General features: G+C 48.4%; 1 protein-coding gene and 1 non-coding gene across 15 annotated transcripts in view; one reads left to right on the plus strand and one right to left on the minus strand.

Annotated features, from left to right (window-relative positions):
• The window catches only part of PAX2 (paired box 2), a 91,020-nt gene that overhangs the window by 26,678 nt on the left and 41,854 nt on the right, over positions 1 to 22,488 (plus strand). For all 14 annotated transcript variants that reach the window (XM_010819983.4, XM_010819990.4, XM_015460715.3 and 11 more), the window contains 2 exons: positions 15,976 to 16,061; positions 17,563 to 17,682. In XM_010819983.4, the coding sequence (XP_010818285.2) occupies positions 15,976 to 16,061; positions 17,563 to 17,682 (206 nt within the window). The remainder of the gene's footprint in view (positions 1 to 15,975; positions 16,062 to 17,562; positions 17,683 to 22,488) is intronic.
• Positions 13,817 to 13,889, minus strand: TRNAG-UCC (transfer RNA glycine (anticodon UCC)). Its single transcript has one exon. It is a non-coding gene; the product is annotated as a tRNA-Gly (tRNA).

Below are 22,488 nucleotides of genomic sequence, written 5' to 3' on the forward strand. Positions count from 1 at the left end.
GCATTGACACAGGGCAGTGGAGCATAGAGGCTCTAACCGAGGACGCTGTGCATGCACACCCGCACGCACGCAGCCTTCTCGAACGTAGGGAGAGCTGATCACTCATGAGAATAAACAAATGTGCCTTGCAGGGAGTCCTTTAGTGCCCTGATCCCTCTGATAAAAGTGGTAACTCTAAATGCTATTGAATGGAACGACCTAAAGTTCCTATTTACCAAAACATAAATTAAGTCGAATAGAGAGAAAACCTGGGCAAGAAACATCATTTGGGTTTATCAGTAGAGACACTGAAAGATTGCTGTGCTGCAGTATGGCTAAGGAAGTTGTAAATAGCATTAAAAAGTAGAGAGGGAAAGAAAATGGAGGTAGGAGAGATGATAAAAGGCAGAGTGCTAAATCACAAATGGGGACACGAACAAAGGCACAAACCAGATTTATGACAAGCTTTGTGTAAGTCGGTGGCTTGGATTGACAGTGCGTAGACATACTATGTACACAGGCATGAGGTGTCCGGAGAGTGGCTGAGGCTGGGTTGGTACGAAGGTGGATTGACCACAACATGAGCTCTCTGTGCCGATGCTGGGGCTGGTCCATCCACCCTGCCACACAGCAATCTGGTGGGGTAGGGTTCGATAGACAGTCAAGAATACAGTCTTAAGAAGTTTTTGAAGGTCTTTGAGCACGTAAGTCTCTGGTGAGCTGGATCCACATTCTAATGGATCTCCAGGGCAGCAGCCCATTCCCGGAACGGAGTCTGCTTGACTAGTTTCATCGAATGGCTGCTGCTCCACTCCTCTTTAGTCTGTTTTATTCTGGGTTATTCTTTCCCTCTTTAGTGTTCACTTATGTCTCTTAGAAATGCATGAGCACTGGCTGACAAACAGGTTAATGACTGTGGCAACTCCCAAACATCTGGAGGAAAACTCAAACCTTCAGACAATCATCTATAAACATTGTCAATATGATGCCAAATATCTGGGGATTTAGAGATGTTGGCATGACTGATTGAATTTCTTAGTTTTTATCCAGACACAGCACCAACACCCATTTTCATTTCACTGGTGTTTCATTGTATTGGGAAACACCTGTTTTTGGAGGGATATATTCTAGGAAACAAAATGTTAGAAAGCATCCTTGATGTATTTGGGTCTCATATCTGGTTTGAAGGGAGTCTGGATTTGGCTTGAAAGTCAAATGGCGAGCTGGTGGTCAGGAACATTTAATATCTGAGCAAGCATGGCTGCTGGACACTTTCCCCGGAAAATTGCTTGGGAGGGCAAATTACTTTGTCCAAATAAAGCTTAAGCTATTGATAGGCCTGGCTTCATAAGGGAACCCACTGCACCATCTTAGGGGCATGTCAAGGTTCTTAAGATGTAATCCATCCTTCATTTGTTCTTTCATTCACCCATTCCGAAAGTCTTTGCTAAGCAAAGACTTATGTGCCAGACATAAACATATGCAGTACAGAGAACACAAGAAAGGGGGCTCTGGGAAGTGATTGCCGGAGTTTGAATCTAGCTTCCCTTGTTGTTATGTTGTTCAGTTGCTAAGTCTTATCCAACTCTTTGCAACCCCATGGACTCTCATGTGCCAGGCTTCTCGTCCTTCACTATCTCCCAGAGTTTGCTCAAACTCATGTCCATTGTGTTGATGATCTAGCTCCCCTACTCCTTGGCTCTGTGGTTGTGGGAGTGTCCTCTCTGGACCTCAGTTTCCTTACTCTGATCTAATATGGAAGGTAATCATGTAGCTATAGCACTGCCATAGGTTCTTGTGAAGGTTGAATGCATTATTCCACATAAACCTGCTTAGAATTGCACCTGGCAGATACCAAGTACTCAATAAATGTTAGTTATTATTACAGCAATAGTAATCATCAGGTTATGTGTCTGTCAGTGTACATGAGTTCTGGCTTGTGCATGCATAAACACTGAAATCTTTGAAATAAAAAAGCTTGAGGAGCCAAAAGGATATTCCGTGAACAGAATTGTGTATCATGAATGCCAGTGAGAATTATGGTTCACTGCAAGCCCAGCTGGATTTAAGAAGGGGATCTGCTCTGTGTACTTCCAGAAAAATAGAAACCCTTATGACTGTTATCTGACCATTGAACAGAATTAGTCAGATAATTGCCCCCTTCATCCACTTAGTTTGAGAGCCCAGCCTGTCTGTGTGTGTGTGTGCATGTGTACTTAATGATTGCACACTCCTTCTCTGGAACGAGCCTACGATTGCTTGAGGAGCTGAAGGTTGGCATTTTCTGGGCTTCATGGCATTTTCATGGGTTGTGGTGCTTTGCATTTAGTAGTTTTTTTAAAAGACGAAATGGTTATGGGGGAAAAATCCTTATTTGATGGGTTTGAAGGGTTCCTCCGATTCTTAAATGTCATAGAGGGGAGAGGACAGGGAGATAAATAGAAGGAGGAGGAGAAAAGAGGAGAGAAAATGAAGATAAGGTAAAGGATGAAGAAAGAAGAGAGGAAGAACTGAGCAAACATCTGACAAATTCAAACCAAATCTATCTCCTGTGGCCCTGCATACCTGGATATTCCAGGGAATCATGGGAGGTTGATAATTATTGCAGTTATTCCACCACTAAGGGGTAAAATAATTTTTAAAAATCAGGAGAAAAAAATCACTTTGGGCTTAAAGTCCTCAGTGTAATGGCTCAAAGTAACTGGACTCTGTGACTTCTCCTACTTAATCTGTGCCCATGAGCAAAAATGAAAACTGACATTTCCTAAACTCATGATATAGTCTGGCTTGCTATCTTTATGGGAAAGCCTGTGGAATAAGTCTGAGGCCCCAAGTTCTCTCTGCCCCTCAGGCCTAGTTAGGTAAACAAGTCCAGCTCCATGGACTTCTGTAAAATCCATACCAAATGCGTTAATATTCACTCCTCTGATTCTTTTCTTATCTCTTCTTTAGTTCCCAATTTAATGCCTAGATTCCATTATTCCTTACTGACACCTATTAGCTGTTAGTCCTGATTTTTAAAATTAGAAAGTAAATATTTTTAGTGAGTTAATAATATTTTAACATGTAAATATTTTTAATCTTGAAAGAGCTCAATCATCCTGAATTTTTTTTTATAATTGCAAATGTATAAGGGCTACCATCTTTCTTTCTGCCTGTTCATCACCTGGGTACAGCCCTCAGTATGGAGATGGGGAGTGGTGAACTCTTATCAATCCCCAACCCCTGCCACTCTCCACAAGGATAGAAAGCCAAGTGCCTTCACACTGCAATTTTTGCACTTCTCTGCCTTAATCACACACACACACACACACACACACACCCCTTGACTTATCTTGGATTGTATTCACATTAACATATGTGGTTATACACATGATTAGGACAATCTTATGGCCACTTTACTTGGTAAGTCCTATGTTTTCAATAATAATAACAAGTACTTACTACAGTAGGAACTGTTATAAGCATGTTGCATATATTAATTTATTTAAACCTCATAAACAACCTCATAGGGGCTTGCCTGGTGGCTCAGACTGTAAAGAATCTGCCTGCAAGGCAGGAGACCTGGGTTCAATCCCTGGGTTGGGAAGACCCCCTGGAGAAGGGAAGGGCAGCCCACTGCAGTATTCTTGCCTGGAGAATCCCATGGACAGAGGAGCCTAGTGGGCTACAGTTCATGAAGTTGCAAATAATTGGACACAGCTGAGCAACTAACATTTTCACTTTCAAACAACCCCATAGGGCTTTATAGGATTGTCTATAGATAATGTAACTGGAATCCAGAGAAGCTGAGTAACTAATTCAGGTCACATGCTAAGTACCACAACTAGGATTTGAACTCCTACAATACTGGCTCTAAAACCTTTGTGCTTTTCCACTACCCCATACTTCGTATCAGCTTTGGATCAAAGGAAGTACAGGCATTCCTTGGGCAGCTCTGTATATTTTGCAGTCTCATGCCCAGGGATGTATTTATACTTCTACTTACAAGCTCAGAACAAAGGCTCTGCACCTAATAGAAAGTCATGCCTAGTATGAGTTTCTGTATTCTTCCCTGGTGTGTGTGTGTGTCCCTGTAAATGTAAGCCACAGCTGAGCCACATCATCTGGGAATGCTGGGAAGGAAGAAGATGCTGATGGCCAGAGTCACAGAGTGGAGCGAACCGGGGATTCTCTGAACTAGAGTTCGTGTTATTATTCCCGTCGGGATTGGGGAGTTTAGTCCCATCCATCCTCCTCTAGTTCTACCAGGGATCTAGATTTTAGACAGGCATAGGGTTTGGCCCTGGGGTTTAACTCTCCAAATTAGACAGATAAAGGGAAGATGGAACCAGAACCTGTGTCACTGTGGTAAGATCAGATCTGTTTCATTGAGCAGAGAAAGCATGTTTCCAAGAATAATAGAACTGTAGAGATGGTCATCAAGAAGAGACTTGTCCTGCATCTCTAGAATCCTCCTCCTGGAAAGGAGCAGGGCAAATGACCAAGCCAGAGTGAACTAAAAAAGCTAAAGGATAGGTCTTCTCACCCACAGCTCCACCAAGAAAGTAATTACCGTATCATACACCACCACCCAGATCCAACATTGTTACTCAACCCACATCACTGAGGAGACACCCATTAACCTAAGCTCTGAGACATACATTATGAAAGAGAAAGATGCTGATATGATCAACGAATGCAATAATTCAAAGCAGAAATACAGACATTGCCACCGAACAATAATCAAATTCCTCCAACTCAGTGTTACACAAAGTGCAGTCACCTTAATACAATACCACAAAACATCAAGTAACAAACCTTAAGCCAACTGCCAGAATGTGTCAGCAATACATGTAACATACACAATTCAAGCACTCCATCCCACTGGCACACCCATGCACAGTGTGGCCACCTGAGTGATAGTAAACACTGGTCGGGCACACACGGAGATGGAGCCAGCAGTGCAATACCCAGCCCTCCTGCACACCCAGCAGAGATCATTGCCACCGCCTCCCCAGACCCAGAGCTCTCTGGTCCCCAGCACAGTGCAGCCTGCCAGACAGCAGCTGCGCCCTCCCATCTCTCCAGCAGGTGGATGTGTCCAGACCATCACCTCCAATAAAGCCTCCGGGCTCTCGTTGCTAGTAAGAGAGTAAACTGTCCCCTGAGCCTGCTTCCCGAGACAGGACAAATCAGCGGTCTACTGGTTGGGGTTTAATAAGACTTGGCCGATGCTGAAAATGACAGAGCTCCAGGGATGGAGGGCAAGCAAGGTGGCCTGGGAGGGGGCTCGCCAGGCTGGGTGCGGGAATTCCCCTTCCTCCACCAAGCCCTGCCTCCTGTGGCCATTCCAGAGCCGAAGCCCTCTTGCTGGGTGTTCACTGAGTATCGATTCAGTCTGCAAGCAATTTTAATATTTCTTCAGGGACTTTCCAGCAACAGCACAAGTCATTAATTCACCCTCCCAAATTGCTTATTCAATAGCAGGAACATGGCTCCTGAATAAAGTCCCAGAATTTATGTGACTTGCACGAGTCAGGAGGTCAAACAACTGTTATGGAGCGAAGTTAAAAATCCAAATAAAATATTGACACTTTTTTGGGGAGGGGGAGGGGGGAGTAAAGGTATTTAAAATAGGTTTTTGTTGTAATGCCCCCAGGATAAAGAATGGAAGGAGACTGAAGACAAGTAGGAGTTTATAAAATCAATGGAATTTATTGCACATCTACTTGGCATTTAATAATTCTCTCATTTCCACAGTCCCCCACCCCCACCCCATCCTGGCCATGGACAGAAAGATACACAGGTATACAAATGCACATTTATGCACATCAATATCGGTGCACAGACCAATATAAAAACACAGTTGTGACGTGAGCATCTGAAACACCTTGGGAAGAGAACAGTGATGTGTGTGGAGTCATGTATGACTGTGGCTTACAGATTTGACAGAAAGGCATAACTGGGCAGAATTCATGAGGGGAGTTTTGATAAATATATCCAGTATTATAAATCTTGGATCAATGCATTAGAGCAGACATGAATATAAAGATACAGTAATCATAGAAATAGTTTCTAGAAACTGACAAATACATTTGTATTCAGCATCGCCACAGAATTGTGTACATGATTGGGAAAGTAGACAGATAAGATAGATAGATAGATACAAAGAATTTAGAAAATCTATCCCTCCAACCTACCAATGTATTCATGTATAAAATACAGTGAAACCATAACCACTTAACCTGAAATTGAGGCTAACACAGACAGGATGCTTATCAAATACAACCGTGGCACGTGCACAGGAGAGGGTAGGTATGTTTAGAGTTACAGCTACCTTCAGTCTCTGTTTATTGTCTACACATGCATTTGCACAACTGTCCAGATCATGGATTTGAAAAGACTGAAGGAAAAAAATTTGCTTATGCCCAAACAGCTAATAAAAAGAAATATTAATAACAAAAATGTCCAGAAGAGGCGATATGGTTCGGCCTATAGACATTGGAGTCACAGACCCAAAGTCTGGCTCCAGTGCTGTTAAGCACATGACCTTGGGCGAGGTGCTTAGCCTCTCTGTTGTCTCCTTAGGAAAATAGAAAACGTCTCCATCTGAGAGAGTTATAGTTAGGATTTGGATAAGAAAATGCATTTGTTATAATGCTTGTCATATAATGAGTATGAAATAAATGATACTTATTGCTTTTACTATTTTTATATGCACTCTTCTATCCAGGCCCAGTGTCTCATAGATTTTACCACCTGTTCTTGATCTGACTGACTTATTCTACCTAGTGTTTAGCAACATGGGTTTTGGAGTCAGGCTCCCAAGTTCAAATATCCTGGCTCTGGTACTTAACAGCTGTGTGACCTTTGGCAAGTTACACAACCTCTCTGAGCCTCAGCTTCCATTTCTGCAGAACAGGATAATAGTCTTCATAAGGAGTTGTGAAAAACAAAGAATCCATTTACTCAGCAGAGTGCCTTGGCACATAGCGAACATATATTAGTTCACTATGTCCCTTAAGATTATGTTATTGTTATTTTTAATAGTAATAACATTCACTTGCTATTCAACAAGTAGTTTTTAAGTACTTATACCATGCCAAGCACTGTTGCTAAGTGCGGGAAATACAATGGTGAGAAAAATAGGCGTCACATGTGACCTTACAGAGCTCAGAGTCCAGAGGAGGACTCACTGTGGATTGAGTAAACAAAAAAACAGGTTTCAGCTCTGTGCTGGACCCTACATGGGAGAGGGGATCAGAGAGAAATAGGTTGGAAAACCAGAGCAGAGCCAGATTGGGAAACATTCTGAAGGCCAGGTTGAGGAATTTTAAATTTATCCTGTAGGTAATAGGAAGCAATAGTTGGGTTTAGCCACATCACATTCTTTCAGGAGCAGGCATAGAGAGACCAATGGATTGTTTTTGAATATGGAGTAAGAAGGTGAGCAGTGGGAGGGTCCAGAGGCAGACTAGGCAGCAGCTAGCAGGTCCCACCTTGGCTGCTGCCGCTGAAGACCTCTCCTCTCCAGGCTCCCTTCTGCTTGCCTATGGAAGGCTGGGAAGGATGGATAGGGACGTCTTGTCCCTGCAACGAGTCTACAGGGACCCCTTTCACCATCACATTAGGCAGTCTTGTAGCCGCTGGACTGTGCGGTGGACAGCTGGTAGACCCGAACTCTAGCCCAGGGCAGTCCTGACAGATGAGGGCATGCCCGGTGGTGAGAGGAGCTAGTCTGGTCACGCTCTGAGCTTGGCATGCACTGCAGACTGGTTTCCAAATGGTTAGTTAATCACATTGCCCCTTAATTTTTAAACCTATGCATATCTTGAAGCTAAATCAATCCATATGCTTACCATTCATCATATAAACCGTCACTATTGCCCCCTTGGGCCAGCCCCATGGCCCATCTAGCCTGGTAAATTGTATCTGGCCTGGGCTCCCAGGGACACGTGGTAGAAGGATTATCATCCTCAGTGCCAGTCTTAGGAAGCTAAACTGATGCAGAAAGTATGCCTGGCATCTAAGCAACCCACTGGGAACCCATCAGCCTGGGAAGGTACCAAAAACTATTTTGAAATTATATTTATTTGTGGCTTATTGTTTGTTTCCACAGAGGAACTGATAGCCTCTTGAGTTTTGTTTACTGTGTCAGATGGAGTCAGAATTAGCTGATGAGGGAGACGTGCATTGCTAGAATGTGAGTAAGAAACCTTCAACTCACTAAGATGTTCTCTCAGCTCTCTCGAGAATGGTTTCCTTACCCCTTGGCTTAAGCTAGGTTTCTCAAATATCAGAGAGTTTAAGAGTAATCTGGAGAATTTCTTAAATACAGATTTCTGAGCCCAATCCCATCAGCAATTCTAAATGCATAAGGTAAGGTCTGGAGGAGGTTCCAGGGATGTGCATGTTAGCATGCACCCCAGGGGATTCTAATGCCAGTGGCTCAAGGATGGTAGTTTGGGGACAACTTTCTGTAAGCATTTAGGTAGGACTGTCATCTCTTGGAGCTCAGTTATGACCTCTGAGAAGTAGCAAAAGAGGCAGAAACTCTTAACACATTTAGGGGAAACCTGTGTATTCTAATTATATCCGTACTGCAGCCAGAATGGAAGGGCCTGCCCTCAGGTTCCACTCATCAGGGGCTGTTCTCATGCACAGAACCCTGCCTGCCATATGGTCAGTTGTCCAAACTGAAACCTGAGGGGCATGCAAGCGGGTGTGGGCAAACAACTCTAAACTCTGCACCAAATGTAGAACCTGAGCCTAGGAAAAGAGAGTTCATGTGAAGGACTTCCAGGCTACCCACGGGGAGGGCTGGGTGGCTACCGTCTGCTTTTGGTGCCTGTGGGGAGGAGGGGATGAATTTCAGTTCTTCAGTTCCTGGGATGTACAGAGTGGAGAATGTCAGTTTCTTAGAGTTCTCAGGAGTAGGGAGACGTAGGAACTGTTCTGGGGAAGGGCAAAATTTTCCTGAATAATCTATGAGATCTCAGTTGAGGTTCTGCCATGAAAAGTCTCCAGCTGTTTTTGTAGCTCAAATTTGCCTCAGGGCAGAGCCAGGGACTCCTGCCCGCTGAAGGCAGCTCTCAAAGGCCTGAGTTAAATCAATTACCTGCATTCGTTGTGCAAAATAGCCTTTGCTGAAGCAAATATTTTGTGCTCTTGAATGATCCAGCCTGTAATACCCGGGCAGCTCAAAGTCACTGGTAGAGGCCCCTCCCACCATCATTTTCTTAACAATCAGTGGGGCCAGCTAGTCTGAAACATTCTTTACCTTGGAGTTCCTTTGATTTACTCAATCAGGAAAGACTTTCCCCATACCAGAGGTGAAACATTTTCTGCAAACCTCTAGAAGTAGGCAACTGAAACTGGTTTATATATGTACACAACACATGTATGTTAATACTTGACTTGTTGCTCCAAAGACACTTTCAGCAAATCAGCGATATGACCAGGCCCTGGGCCAACCTGTGGTTCTACTAAGAAGTACTTCCAAAGTGGAGAAAGCAGTCTGTTCTAGGTAGCTGGGCAGGCTTTTGTGGGGACATGCTTGGAGGTCCCGTGTGTGTATCATGCTGTCAGCAGCTGGTTCCAGCAGGCGTTATACTCCCATTTTATAGAAAGGAATGCTAAATCCCAGGGAGTCCCTTATCCTTCATTTCTCAAAACACAATAGAACAAGAGAACAGAACCATGGAATCCTGGGCTTTGGGGTATCTCTTTCCTGGAGGCAGTATGTTTTCACGGTTAAGGGTAGGGGTCTTGGGGTTAGTCTGCCTGAATTAAAACTCCAGATTTTCCGTTTCTTAAATAGGTAACTTTAGGCAAGTTATAATATGCCTTATATGCAAAATGTGTTGTTGTGAGGATTAAATGAACTGTTTGTTTTAAGCACTTAGAACATTGTTTTTTCTTGTTTAGTCGGTCATTCATGTCCAACTCTTTGTGACTGCATGGACCGTAGCCCTCTAGCTTTCTCTGTCCATGGGATTTTCCAGGGAAGAATACTGGATTGGGTCGCCATTTCCTTATCCAGGGGAACTTCCTGACCCAGGGATTGAACCCACATCTCCTGCATTGGCAGGCAGGTTCTTTACCACTGAGCTACCTGGGTTTAGCTCATAGTAAATACTCAGTAAACAATAAGTTTTTATTACTGGAGTCTCTGCTAAGGAAGCACTGCTCCCAGAAATCCTGAGCAGCCCAGCCCTGGAAATGCTGCCACCTGACTCCCTCCAAGGTGAGCTGTCTGAGGTCACCTCAATGCTAATAGGGCCTCTTCTTGTCTCCACCTCAGGGGGAGTTTTTGCACACCATTTATTATCATATAATATAATGCAATATAATATCATACATAACATAACATAATATGATGGGTAGGTTAACTTGGAAACCCTGAGGCGGACCGTGGATGGATGGATAGATGAATAGATACATTTGTACTAAGTATACATACATTATATCATTCTATTGATTTGTAAAAAGTTCCCGGTCTGCCTGGCTGTAATGAGATTTTTGAACTTTGCGTGGCGATCAATGAGAGGAATATTATTGGCCTGGAGAATTGATATACCTGCTCTCAGTGGCTTGTTCTGCTCCCAGGCTGCCCCGGCCCCCCAGGTGTACGATTCCAGCAGACACTTAACCTTTTTTACAGTGTCATCAGGCTAAAAGGAATCTAATAGTGACACAGGACTTGTGCTCAGCACTCTGCCACTATTGCTTTCCTGTCACAAATAATTTATAGCCTTCCATTTCCATCCCCGAGCCTGCACCCCAGCCCTGCCTCCCGCTTTCCCCCAGCTCCCAGGAATCAATAAGCTCACACAGCCACAGTGGGACTTCAGGGTGCCAAGAGACAGACGGACAGACATAGAGAAGGGAGACAGAGAAGGGGCAGAGATAGGAAGCGGAGAGAGAGAATGAGATGCAGAGGAAGGAGGAGGAAGAGGAGGAAGAAAATCAGAACAGGAGTGAAGAATCCCCCCCAGCGCTTTCTTAGAGTCGAGAGTGTCTTTCTTTCTTCGTGAGTTTAACAAACTGTTAATGGGAGCCTCATTACCTGATTTCATGCTAACTGACAGAGCAGTTGAGATTGGGTTTTTTTTTTTTTTTTTAATTTGGTTTGGTTTGGTTTTAAATTTGTTTATTTATTTAGGCCATAACTGCAGGGTATGCAGGATCTTAGTTCCCTGACCAGGGATTGAACCCGTACTCCCAGCAGTGGAAGCAGAGTCCTAATCACTGGACCACCAGGGAAGTCCCCCCTCATGAGACTCTTTGGATCTCCAGCATGGCCAGGGGTGGAGACCTCCTGAGAATTTAACCAAAGAGGGAGGGACTTCACCTGCCTTGTCCTCCTTTACTCCAAAGCTCTACCACAAACCCATGGCATCTTTGGGTCCTGAGGGAACTGCTGCTCCTACTGTCTAAGGACCCTTCCCAGCGCTGCCAGACGGGGCCCCCAGTCTGTCTTCCCAAGAGTCTCTGACGCATCTCTTGTCGGGTCAGGCTTGACACCTGCTGCTCCTGTTTCCTGTCTTCTCAGTGCGCCTCCCAGGGTCCTGGAAGCAGCTGCGTTGACCAGGCTGGGGCAGATGGGCCTCAGTGGCCTCCTCGCCTGCACCTGGTTTAGCCCCTCCATAGAGAGCAGCCTGGCCTGGGGGTCACCCACAGGAATAATAATAGTAGTAGTTACAGTTATAGTTAGCATCTATTGAGCCAAGCATCACACTAATCATTTTACAGGAATTATCCTATTTAACCCCCACAGCAGTCCTATGAGGTAGATAGTGTCATCTTATTTTACAGATGAGAGAATGAGAAACACCTGGGATTCATTCCACAGACAATAAGTAACAGAACTGGGACTTGGGCTCAGGCAGACTGAGCCCGGAGCCCACCCTCTACTCCCCTTTGCTCTGCTCACAGCCTCATGAGTGGAGATGCTGAGTACTTGCAGGCCCTGTGCTGAGCCAAGGAGAACTCCAGGAGGTTCCCTGGAAGGTGGGGGAGAAAGAACATCCCTGTCAAGGAAAGTGTGCCTGGAGGAGAAGTGGAGAGCAGGTACCCCGGCAGGGCAGGCTTTCTGCAGGAAATGGCACCTCCCGGCCCCCAGTAAATGTGCTCAGAACTCCTGACTGTCTCCTCCAAGGATGCATGTGTGGGAACTTGACTTTCCAGGCCAACTCTGCCTGGAGCTGTGGGGGCTACAGATGTGTTTGGCTGTCTTATGGGGCCAAGAATGAAAAAGAATTGAAGGAACAGAAGGAGAAACAGGGGGAAATAGTGTCAGGCAGTCACCCAAAGCAACCTCTGTATCCATTTAACCCTTAGGGATATTCCCATGAGTCATTGGGTTGTGTATGGGATGCAGGAGGGTGATGGATGGCCATCAGGTTTCCACAGTCCTGGTCCTTAAATTCTGAGATCTAGCTTTGGGGACTGGTGAGTGTCCACCGCCTGGGGGGCATGGATGGACATTAGTAAGTCACAGCAGGCATCCTGCCCAGCTCCTCTCCTGTGCACCACCAAGCCGCTGTCAGGAAGTAGTGATTTTCCATCACTTGCTGCCTCAGCTAAATCTGCACCAGCGCCCCAGGGGTCAGAGGCTCTGGGTAACAAAGACAGCAGCTGCATGAGGCCACCCAGTTGTCTGTCTCACCCAGCCTCAGTCTGGGGGCTCCCTCTGTCCACAGCTCATCAGCCCTCAAATCAGAGCCACTTACCAGCCCCCTGAGACCCCAGAAACTTTTTTGCTGCAGTGAATTAGGAGCAGCTGCTTTGAGTTGCTCAGCCTCTAGACTTCTCCTGTAGACCAGACTACACTGCCCTTAGCGACTGTCAGGTCTTTGCCATCATGATCATGCTCCAAACCCAGAAACTCTGGGCCACATCACCACATGCCATTTCTCGCTGCCTCCTCCCTGTGCCCACCATTCTGTTCTCTCCTTCTTCTGCCTTGTCTGGCGGTCACCCACATTCTCTTTGGCAACTTCAGCCTCTCCTTCTTCATCAGTTCTTTCTCCTTGGCCTACAGACATGTCCAGGCCTTTCCTGCCCTGAACAGGCTTCCCTCCACTCACCTGCTTTCTTCAGCTTCCACACATCTCTCTCCTTTTCTACAAACTTCTGAAGCAATGATCTATTTCATTGCCTTCCTCTCCTCTTGTCCACTCCCAAATCTCTTCCTGTCTGGTTTCTGCCTCAGTTGCTTTATTGAGACCACTCTCACAACGTCATTAGTGGCCACCCAAAATCCCCAAATCTGTGCCTCTTCTTATTTCCAGTTCCCTTCAAACTTTATGTCACCATGGATGGTGTCATCATGGAGGCTGTGGGTTATGTTCTCCTTCTGGAAGTGTTCTTCTCTGTTGACTTGGTTAACACTACGTGATCCTGGTTCTGCCATTTCCTGTATGACCAATTCTGAGTGCTGTGCAAGGTCAGGTTCTTTTCCTTAGCCTCTGTTAGGAGATGTCTTCCAGGGACTCCTCCTTAGGCCTCTCATCCCAACCAACATGCCCTTCTTTGACAGTCTCCTAAATCTGTGTCTGCTGTTCTGGGTAGTGAACAATCTTCCACCTGGGCACTCACCTGCCTCCTCAAATGAGGCATGTCAAGGACCAGCCAGTCACCATGCTGCATTCCTCTTCCTGAGAGCTGGACAAACCACCAGCCTTCCAGTTACGCACCACTGTGGTTTCAGAGCCGCAGACTAGTGGAGTCATGGTTGACTCCAGTTAGTTGCCAAATCCTGGCCATTCTGCCTTTACTGTGTCTTGCAAATTCTTTCTTCTTTCTCTTTTTTTTGGTGGGGGGGCACCCTGAGTGGCTTGTGGGATCTTAGTTCCTCGACCAGGGATTGAACCTGGGCCCTCAGCAGTGGAAGCACCAAGTCCTAACCACTGGACCACCAGGGAATTCCCTTTTCCCCCTCCTTTCCTTCTCTTTTCTGAGACCAGCCCCTTATGGCCTTGTGCCTGACTGTTGCTTTACCTGCATCGGTTTGTACCTGTCTCCTTTTGTTTAGAAATCACTCATGGCTTAAGACCCTGTAAACCTGGTTCCTATATACTGGGGGAGGTCTGACAACGTAATGAGAAGTACACATTTTAGACTGAATTCCACCCCTGCCCTTAGCCCTCCACTTTAGCCTCTGCTAGGAGATGTCCTCCAGGGACTCCTCCTTAGGCCTCTCATCCCAACCAACACGCCCCTCTTTGACAATCTCCACTGACAAGCTGACAGTGTAATCTTCAGGAAGCCCCTTAACCTCTTTGAGTTTTGACTTTAAGTCTGCAAAATGAGGATAATAGTATTGCTTTGAAGATTGTTATGAGAATTAAAAATTTTATAAGTACAGTAATAAAGGCACATAGTAGACACTCAATAAATAGAAAAATCACTGCTGTCATCATTACTTCCAACTTTTCAGCCTCATTTCCTCTTAGTCCCTTACATCCCTCCAGCGTTCCTGGATAGGGATTACCCCCTCACCCCCTGCTCCCTCCCTTGCTTTTCTTTCCCCCTCCTCCAGCATCTGCTTATAACGTCCTCTTTCCCACTTCTTTGTTCACGTTAAAAGCGTGCTATTTTTCACTGGGGAAAGAGACCTTAGAGAGCCTGTCATCTATCCTCTTTACCTTATAACTGAAGAAACTGAGGCCTGGAAGGAAAATGATGAGGCCAAGGCTATGCGGCCAATTAATGGCAGAATCAAGACTTTAGACATGTAGCCCAGTGACTTTTCCACTATCCTCTGTGCCTTTGGCTCGTCTGTGTGTGTGTGTGTGTGTGTGTGTGTGTGTGTGTATTCAGCCTTACACTGCTTGGAGGCTCTACATCAAATTCCAGATTCCACCTCCTCAGTGTCTTTTTTCCCATTCCCCTTCCTCTGCCCCACGCACAGCAGGTGACTCCTCTCCTGCATCTTCCTGGTACTTACTGCCTGTTCCCTCCCTCGGGGTGACTTAGGTTTCTCAGGGTGTGACCTCCCTACCCAATTTTATTACCAGTCCTGGGAGGCAGAGACCTTATCTTGGCCACCTGCGAGTGTTCCAGTCCATGCACAGCTTGTGACTCACCTGGCCGGTTGAGATGAACTTGGCTCACACACCTCTCTGCGGGGAGGGGGACTTGCCTTCAGAAAAGTGGCTTCCAAGGGCACCTGATGGACCAGTGGGTGGAGGGAAATGTTCCTCGATGCTGGCCCTAGGGTTGGTCTTTTGCGTCCCTGAGCCCTGGGCCCTTGGATCACTGACAGGCCTCAGCCCTGCAATGTTGGATCTGGAGCCCTCACCCCCACCCTCACCTGGAGTGCATGGGGAAGGCACCAGTCTCTTCACCCAATCAGGTAAAGAAGCTGAGATTCAAGTAACGCCTCTGGGAAGGAGGCCAGTGTGCCAGCGAGCTGGGCAGCAACAGGACTTTGTGGGGTGTGAAAGCACTGAATGGTTCAAGGAGTTGCTCAGGGCCTGACAGGGACTGTGTGCTGTGTTGGAACCCTGGAGACGAAAGGGTTACTGTGACCCAGCCCTTCCCTGACTCTGTCTTTAGCTCAGGAAATGGGGAGATGTCACCCCCTCCCTGATCCTGGAGGACTGTGATACAGTCCCAATAGGAAAGCCAGCTCCAAAATGATCTCCAGAAGGGAAGGGTGGACAGCGAGTCACCAGGGCAACTCCCAGAAAAGGGAAGGAGGCTGTGGTCTGCTCGCTCCACTACCCTGATCCTTGCTACCAGACATCAAACGGCAATTTGATCAATGCACTGCAGGATAGAATGCAGACTGCCTTGGCCCAGGGATGCGCTGAACCTGGATCCGCAGAACCAACAGGAGGGCAAGCTCCTGCCTTGCAGCAGTCAGGAAGGGCGGGGGTGCAGAGAGCAGCTGAGGGAGGAGGGAGCTAGGGAGCTTGGGGGAGCCACCTCCATAGGGCTTGGCTGGAGCTGGCCAGGGCATCAGAGGGCATGTGACGTGTGATGCTGTTGGTGATGCTGTTGCAGGATCATCCGGACCAAAGTTCAGCAGCCTTTCCACCCAACGCCGGATGGAGCCGGGACTGGAGTGACTGCCCCTGGCCACACCATTGGTAAGAGGACTTAGGGAAGGGGGAATGCTGGGCCCCCTGAGAGCTGGGCAGTGCAGCTCCAGCCCTGGGGAATGCACACTGTCTGAGGCCCAAGGCCTGCGCTCTCTAGAGGTGCAGGATCTGCCTGAGAGACCAGCTCACGAGGACCGCGCTCTGCCTCCTGCCCGCATCTCCTTGCCTTTATCAGTCTGTGTGTCTGTCTCTCTCCCTCCCTTTTCTCTAGTTTTCCTTCTCCTTCCCATCCTCCTCCTGTTCCATCTCTTGTTCTCTGTCCTTCTCTCTTTCATGTCTACTTGCTTATTCCATTTTTGTTTTGTTAATTTTTAAGATTCTCCTCCTCTCTTCTCTCCCCCTCTGTCTTCTCTCCTCTTTCTCCCCCTTCTGCCTTTCCCTCTCCTCTCCTCTCTGTCCAGGTGGCCCTGGACCTCTTCCTCTGTCTGTACCCCTCCCTCCTCATGGTCTCGCTCCTCTCAGTTCATCTCGCTTGATGTCTTTGTCTCTCTCTCTCATCTGCCATACCTTCTGCCCTCTCCAGCCCCCTCATTTATTGACCCTCGCTCACAGCCTTGCAGAGACACGACCAGTCCCACCAGAACACCTGCCAGCACCCCCTCCCTCCCTCCCACGCACTGTCTTCCCTTTGACCCAAGGGCGCTCAGTGCTGCCGAAGCCATAGGTGAGATCTTGAGGGACTGGGATGTGGTTAAATTTCTCCTGCTGTCCCTCTTGGCAGCTGTCCCCTCTCTCTGGACCAGCAGAAAGTGAAAAGGGCTGGTCCCAGCCCTCCGGGAGTTGGCAGGAGCCCTGTTTGCTAGGCCTGGGTTGCAGCGTGTGCTGAGGGGGAGGGTTGGATCGAGCTGTACCTGAGTTGATCACTGCCGAGTGAATGTGTTCACTACTCTGTGCCCTGAAGGGGAAATTAGGAACTTCTCAGGTGATTTCAAGACCAGAAGCAACAGGTCGGAGTGAAGAGCTTCATACCCCTGGGGAGTATCAGGCCCATTCATGTGTCTCTAAGAGAATCAGAGAGATCTTAGAAAGCCACAGACTCTAAATCAGGACTGGGAAAGACTCTGCCTAGGAGACTAGAAACAATGGGCTGGGACTTGTTTAAATGGATTTGCCCAGCCCCAGGGATCTGGGGATGAGCTGTGCAAGAAGCGGCTGTGCTCTCAGGACCCCTGAACCACTTTCTAGGTTGAGTCCGCTTTGCTGTTTCCATCCATCCTCAAGAGTGGGTTCAACCTATAGTGAGTGAATGAAATCTCCAGGTCTGCAGAGAAGGCCTGGGTTGACTGGTCCCCACTAAGCCCAGGGTGGACAGCACTGAAGAGCCTGAATTGTATGCAGCAACTCGTTCCCCCTTAAATCTCAGAGAAAGGAGACTATGGGCTCCCCATCCCCGCTCATTCCCTCTGCCTCTCTCTGCCCCCAGACTTGGGGCTTTGGCCTGCGATCACAACCACTATCCTGATGGCATTTCCTCCTTCCTCCCATCCAGTTCCCAGTACTGCCTCCCCTCCTGTTTCCAGCGCTTCCAATGATCCAGTGGGATCCTACTCCATCAATGGGATCCTGGGGATCCCTCGCTCCAATGGCGAGAAGAGGAAACGTGATGAAGGTAGGGAGGAGGGAAGAGGCTTGGCTTCCCCTGTGCATGCTTTGTCCTTGGATTCAGAGCTCCGGTTTCGGCCCAGCTTCGCAGCTGCTTTGCTGTGAGATCACTTTTAGTAGCAAAGCCCAGGTCCCTCCACTACCCTGCTGGCTCCTGGAGAGAGGGAGGCAGGCTGCTGGTGGGGCCGTCAGCTTCACCATCTGCTCAGCAGCCCCAACTGCTTCACCTTCCGCCGGGATTCACCCCAAACATCCCTGTGGGATGCCAGGAGGAAAAGCAGGAACCATGGACCATGAGAAGGTTTTGGAGGTTAGGGGACAGCTGGTTTCTGACCTGGGGATGAAAAGCTAAACTGACTTGTCCTCCCCAGATCTCAACCCATCAGGAAATGGGGGAGTTATGTCACGTGCAGCTGACCCTACTGCGCTTTCTTGGTAACACATTGACCCTGTGCCCATTCAAACCACTAAGGGAGCTGGGCATGGGCCCTCTCTGCTCTTTGCCATGGGAGAAGACACCCTCCAGGCTCCTTTCTGGCCCTTCCCCTCATTCCCTGTAATTCCTTGGGGGCAGCTAGCTGTTGGGCAGGGAGTTATAGAGTGAGAGGGATGAAGAGGAGGAGAAGCAGGGAAAGAAAATCAGAGGAGAGAGTGGTGGCGATGAGCTTGGGAGAAGGTGTTTTTCAAATGTTGTGATAGTAAGGGTCCCTTGGTGACCATCTGGTTCTCTTTTGATGCATGAGGCCAGGGCGCAGGGCTGGCAGGCCCAGACAAAGGGAGACCCCAGTGTCTGGAGCCTGCTTCCTGCCCTGATCTTACCGTCCCTGCTGGGGAAGCAGTAACTTCCTGATCTAGAGAGGATGAACTTTTAAGGGTATCTCCCATGAAATAGAACCCTCTAAATATGAACATAGGTGGGGGACCATATATCGCATTCATCCAGACAGTCTCAATTTATGCCTTTGTCTCTGCATCTTGGCCAGTCAGCATCTCCTTTTTCTCTCAAAAATGTCCTATTTGGACAGTAAATCTTGCAGTCATTCCAAGCATAGACAAGCCCTTGATTGGGACAGCTCTAGAGGGTAAGGAACGGAGAAAAGAGACAAAGCTGAGAATCCCTAGGCCCAGGCTGAGGGAAAAGAGAGTGTGAGAGCCCCGGACTCCAGCAGAAAGGGACAGTGTGTAGGAAAGGCCTGGGTCTGGCAAGACAGTGATGACCCGGGTCTGGCCTCCTTCCAGAAGCCCTAATGGCCTCGTTTCACAGGAAAACAGCTTGTCTGGCTCTATTTCTCCTTCTTCCAAAATATCCAAACACATTTGGCTGCCACGGCCTTTGCCACTCACTAAATTTCATTGTGGTTGTTTTGGCAATAGCCACTGATGGGCAGGGGGCGGCTGTGTGAAAGGGCCTGCGTCTCAGTTCTCCCTGGGGCTTCCCCATACTCAGGCCTTCACCAAGCTCCCCAGCACCCTGAGTAATCTGGAAGATTCTGCCTCAGACCCTGAGGATTTCTCCTTTAAACGCTTAGCACTTGTGAGACAACCAGGGGGTTGGGCGAGGCCACAGGACCCCCTTTGGACTCCTCCCCACTGGTCTGAAGTTGGGGTCAAGCATGTCCACTGCTTCCTGGACTCCTGTAGGTCAAGGAAGGAGGCTGGAGATAGAGAAGCACTAGCCTGAGGCTGTGGCCACTGCAGGTGGGCAGAACAGAGTGCTCTCCTCTCTGAGCAATTGATCACATTCATTGTTTCAAGTCAATTCAATTCAGTGAACCTTTTCTGGGCATCACTCATAAGAAAGGCTTGGTGCTCTAGGTTCCCAGAGCAGAACAAGATATGATTCTGGTCCTTAAGGAGCTTATAGTCTAGTGGGGCATGTAAAACACATGAGCCCAGAGAGCAGAAAGGCCCCTCAGGTATCTGGATATCTGTGTTGTGATGGAGGTCTGGGCTGCAGGCTGTGGGAACTCAGACAGAGGAAGGAGTGAGCCCCCAGGAAGGGCTGCCCTCTGAGGAGGGGCTTAAGAGATGGATGAGCGGCACAGTTCAAAGACAATGGTAGTTGAAATTCTGTGGGACAGACTGAGTCTGGTGGCCAGAAGGTACTGTGCGGAGAAAACAGGGGTGCTTTGGCTTGGATGAAAGGGCCTGAGGGGAAGTTGTGGAGGTAGGGCTAAGTGGAGGGGTTAGGGGTATGGGAGAGCAGGCCAAGACGGAACTTTTGCCTGCAGACATGAGAAGCCACCAAAAGTGTCTGATCAGGAAGGGCACAAGAGCAGGGCTGGGTCCAGCGTGGTGGTAGCGATGGCAGCAGGGAGACACCTCAGGAAGCAGTTGAATTCTAGGTGAGAGGTAATGGCAGTCTCTAAATTTACTCTTATTGCATAAATACGTACCCCAAGGCCTAGCTCAGTGGCAAGAAGGATCAGAGACCCTGCTTCTCTTTTGGGGAAGTGGGGTGGTTCTTTTGCCTTGACTCACCCTTCCTTCTGACCAATGCCAGGCCAGATGGAGCTGTCCTTTCCCTCATGGAGGCCAGAACCTATGAGGAAAGCCAGTTCTCCCTGACCACCCTGTGCCACAACACACACACACACCCCACACCACACATGATCCACGCACTTGATCCATCGGGCCAGGTGGGAAGGGAGAGGACAGGAAAGGCAGACCCTCCACAGCCACCCCCTCCCCCAACTCCGGGCACCTCCAAGCAGCCAGGCCCAGTTTGCATTAGGGAGCAGCTCAGATGATTAAGAACAGGGGAGATAATTAAGTGTCAAGATGATGTAGCCCAACTCTGCAGTCAGGCCAAGGTAGCACAGCGGCTGGCAGGCCGGGCGCAGGAGGCAGCCTCGGGCATGGGCCGCAGAGACACCCAGGTGTGTCCTTCAGCTCCCGGACCGCCGGCACTGCAGGCGAAAGAGAGAGCTGGCCCAGGGACCTGAGGGGGGCTGGGATGGGAAAAGGGTGCTCATCAAGGCACTAGACCTTGCGGGAGTGGAGGGACAGGTCTCCTACTGGAGGGCCCTGTGCCCCTGCCAGGCCAGCTTGATTTTGGCCCCACACATGGGGGGCATCTCCCTGGCAGTGTCATAGCCCAGGGGCCAGCTGTGAGCGTCTCTGTCCTCAAGGAAGCCACTCCTGCTCCTGCCTATGGGTACAGTGTGCGGCCTATTCTTTAGCTCTAACAATGTCACGGTGGCGGGCATTAGCGAGGACAATCGCTGCGGCATGTGCTGGCATTATTGGACACAATCTCAGCAGTAGTTATTGGTGTTCACAGTGATAATACCCAGTGCATTATTGGCGTTGGCACTCAGAATATGGACAGCGTTATTAGTATCTGCAGCAATCAGATCTGTGGGGACATTAGTAAAGGACCGATCAGCTGTGACTCTGGGGAAAAAGGAAACCAACAGTGACTGTGAGCCTGCTTGAGATGCCCTCTCATGCCCTGGCCTTTGGAAGGATGGAAAAATCTCCAGACTTTTCCTTTGAGAAAGGTGCTAGTCAAGAAGCGTTGACCCTCCTCCTTCCCCCCAAGAGTCCAGAAGATCCTGGAATGAGACAGGTAGACAGACCAGGAATAGATGGGGAAGTTATGTCATAAAGCACCTGGCAGACAGGCCATCCATCAGTCTGAGAAAGTAGATTCCCATTCAGTACCCTCTTGAAATCTGTCCCTCTTCTTGGCTCTAACTATGAGTGGGTATGTTAGAGTCCTTTTTAGGGACACTGCATCACCGAACATTGCATGAGCTGGCTGATGTGACTGCAGAACAGGGACTCTTGTATTTTTCCAGGACCAAAGTCCTTTGCCTTCACCCAGTTGCTTTTGGCCATGGTTTAAAGCATTGCCGTCCATCAGTGGTGGTGAAGCCCAGAACCATTACATCACTTGTCCAAAAATCCAAATGAAGTCGTATGGTGTGAGTCTTTAGATCGGTGCAAGGGGAGGTGTGTCAGTATCATCCTTTGATGCATGGGATTGCAGGGGGCCATGACTCTGCCTTCCATTAATTAGGTACACAATGAATTGTGCAGTTGAGTGGTGCCAAGGCAGTGCAGTTGTACGTTTGCAGGCAGAGCAGGTTGCATGGCTGCAAGCAGCCAAGCCCTGTCACTGCCTTTAATAGCTCCCTTCTGCTTTGGCTGAAGCCGTCACTGTGAGAAGTGATTTCCTTAGTTTCTCTCCTTGAAGTCCCTTGTGTGTTGCTGGGGTTTGACTTTGAGCAGATGAAGGGATTATGCTGTAGGAAGGAGCAGCTCCTGCCCCATCTAGGATCCCAGGCTTCAAGCAAGTGAAGGCTGCAAAGGGCCCCGTGTAGAAGGAGGATTCGGTAGAGAGGCCAGCAGGCAATCCCTGCCTGGGCTGGGCTGGGCAATGTGACTTAGTGGGGAAGGGCTCTGGAGGGAGGCGCAGCTGGGTTTGCATCGTAGTGCCTAGGGCAAGCCTCTTGGCCTTCATCAGCTCAGTCCTCTCCTCTGTAAAATGGAGGTAGTGACAGCACTGACTTCACGGGGACCATGGAGAGGACTACATGAGATCACGGACATGGGCTGAGCCAACTCCATCTTTGAAGATGGCTCACTGTGTGTCTGGGGAGGAAGGAAAAATTGGTAGGTTTATGTTTCAAGGGGAAATGAAGTTGTGTCAAAAGGAAACTTTGTGGGTGCCAGCACCCTCATCTTGGTACGGTTCCTTTTAAACAGAGCAGCCTAGGGAAGCTGATGCTGGATAAACCAACCTGGATGGGACCAGGGCAGCCAAGGAAAGATGCCAGCCTCCCTGTGTAACCGGGAGGAGCTCTGT

This window comes from Bos taurus, chromosome 26 (assembly GCF_002263795.3).
Source record: "Bos taurus isolate L1 Dominette 01449 registration number 42190680 breed Hereford chromosome 26, ARS-UCD2.0, whole genome shotgun sequence".
Classification (NCBI taxonomy): domain Eukaryota; kingdom Metazoa; phylum Chordata; class Mammalia; order Artiodactyla; family Bovidae; genus Bos; species Bos taurus.